Source organism: Athene cunicularia, unplaced genomic scaffold (genome assembly GCF_003259725.1).
Source record: "Athene cunicularia isolate RWA unplaced genomic scaffold, athCun1 SCF_293, whole genome shotgun sequence".
Classification (NCBI taxonomy): Eukaryota; Metazoa; Chordata; class Aves; order Strigiformes; family Strigidae; genus Athene; species Athene cunicularia.
In genome coordinates, this window is record NW_020799370.1 from 2,779 (window position 1) to 4,348 (window position 1,570).

Below are 1,570 nucleotides of genomic sequence, written 5' to 3' on the forward strand. Positions count from 1 at the left end.
GGGTGGCTCGTGGAGCCGCCTCGGCCGCCGCCACGACGCAGGGGCTGTTCGTGCTTAGAGCCACCCGCCGCCTTCGAGATATTATCAGGGAAAATTAATGCAGCGATGACCGTGTCCTCGCGGCCAAGCCTGCAGCGAAATCGCTGCTTCAGCACGGCGCAGGGTTCGGGTTTTCCAGTGCCCCCGGCCTCAGCTACAGCAGAGCCGCGTCACCGACCCCGCCGGCGCGAGAGGAGCGAGCGGGCGCCCGCGGGGCGCGGGTTAACGGCCGCACTGGGTCAACCCTCCAGTCCAGGCACAGAGCAGCTCACCTGGTACACCTGGTCTGTAGTGCTGTTCTTCTTGACTCTGACTGTCACCGTCGTTATGTCCGGTAACGCCACGCGGAGCTCCACGTCCGAGACGCCGTTGTAATTCTGAAGGAGAGGAGAGGACAGGAATGGGCATCGTGCAGCCTGAGCCCCGGGGACCGTTTACTGCCTCGCGCTGCCTAATTAAAATGGTCGCTTCTAATGACCAGCTGCTCCACAAGCCTCAAGAATCCCATTCCAGTCTGCGCCGGAGAAATTCTGAAGGGCGGAAGGTGTGAGCTCTGCTCTGAGGCAGGAGGCTGGCGGGGGAGGATTTTCCATTCACGGGTTTGCCGGCCAAGAGCGAGCGGCAGCTCCGGGACACGGCGGCTCCACGCGCGCGGAAAGGTCGGGAGAAGAGCAGCTGGGTGCTGCGGCTGGGCTCCGGGCAGGGCGAGTCACAGGGCTGGCGCCCAGAGCTGCCTCACACACAGACACCGGGGCGCCGCGGAGCCGGGCTGCTGCCAGCCCAGAGCCCAGCAGGACGGCAGCAAACGCGGGTGTTTTGGGGGGTCTGCCCTGGCCAGGGGACACCTCGGGGGCTCTGCTCTGCGTGCGCCCCCGAGCTGCGGCCGCAGGGGAAAGGTTTCCTCTGTGTGATCCCGACAGCAAAGTGCAGCCGTGGGGCTTCTGCCGTGGGTTGGTGTTCGCCCGGCTGAGGTCTGGGCTGGGAACCCCTCGGGGTGGGAACCCCTCGGGCCTCTGCTCCACTTTTCCCAAGCGCGTGCGGCCGCGGCAGAGCGCCGGTGCCCGTGTGCCTACCTCGTCCGACTCGGACAGGAACTCCTGCATGATGTCGCTCTCCCCGATGACGCGGATGGAGCACACTGTGGGACAGAGCGCAGGTTAGCGGGGGGGTGCCCGGGGAAGGGGGAGCCCTCCCTCTCCCCTCCCAGCACCACCCCGGAGGCGACACGGAAACAACAAGAGCCTGTTCTGCGGGTGGTGTGACAGCAGGGTGGGATCTCCAGCCCGGAAAAGCCTTCTCCAAGCGGGCGCTTTCTGGGTGGGATCGGGTGTCCAGGCACGAAGCCTGACCCGGCCCGAATCCCCCCCAGCGGCAGGAGGACGGCGGGGTCGAGTAACTCAGATACTCCCCGCGGGGAACACCCGGGCCCCAGTACCTTTCTCCAGGTACTCCTCCAGGCCCCGCCGCCGGGCGTCCAGCTGCTGCTCTGACAGGGAGAAGGGCCATTTCCCCGGGAGCCGCGGGAAGGTGA

General features: G+C 66.6%; 1 protein-coding gene across 1 annotated transcript in view; it reads right to left on the bottom strand.

Moving 5' to 3' along the window:
• SNX27 (sorting nexin family member 27) overlaps positions 1 to 1,565 on the bottom strand; it is a gene marked incomplete at both ends in the record, with an annotated part of 4,272 nt that extends 2,707 nt beyond the window's left edge. Inside the window, 3 exon segments of the mRNA XM_026867347.1 lie at positions 218 to 416; positions 1,113 to 1,177; positions 1,475 to 1,565. Coding sequence (XP_026723148.1) covers positions 218 to 416; positions 1,113 to 1,177; positions 1,475 to 1,565 — 355 coding nt within the window.
• Between the last annotated feature and the right edge of the window lie 5 nt (positions 1,566 to 1,570).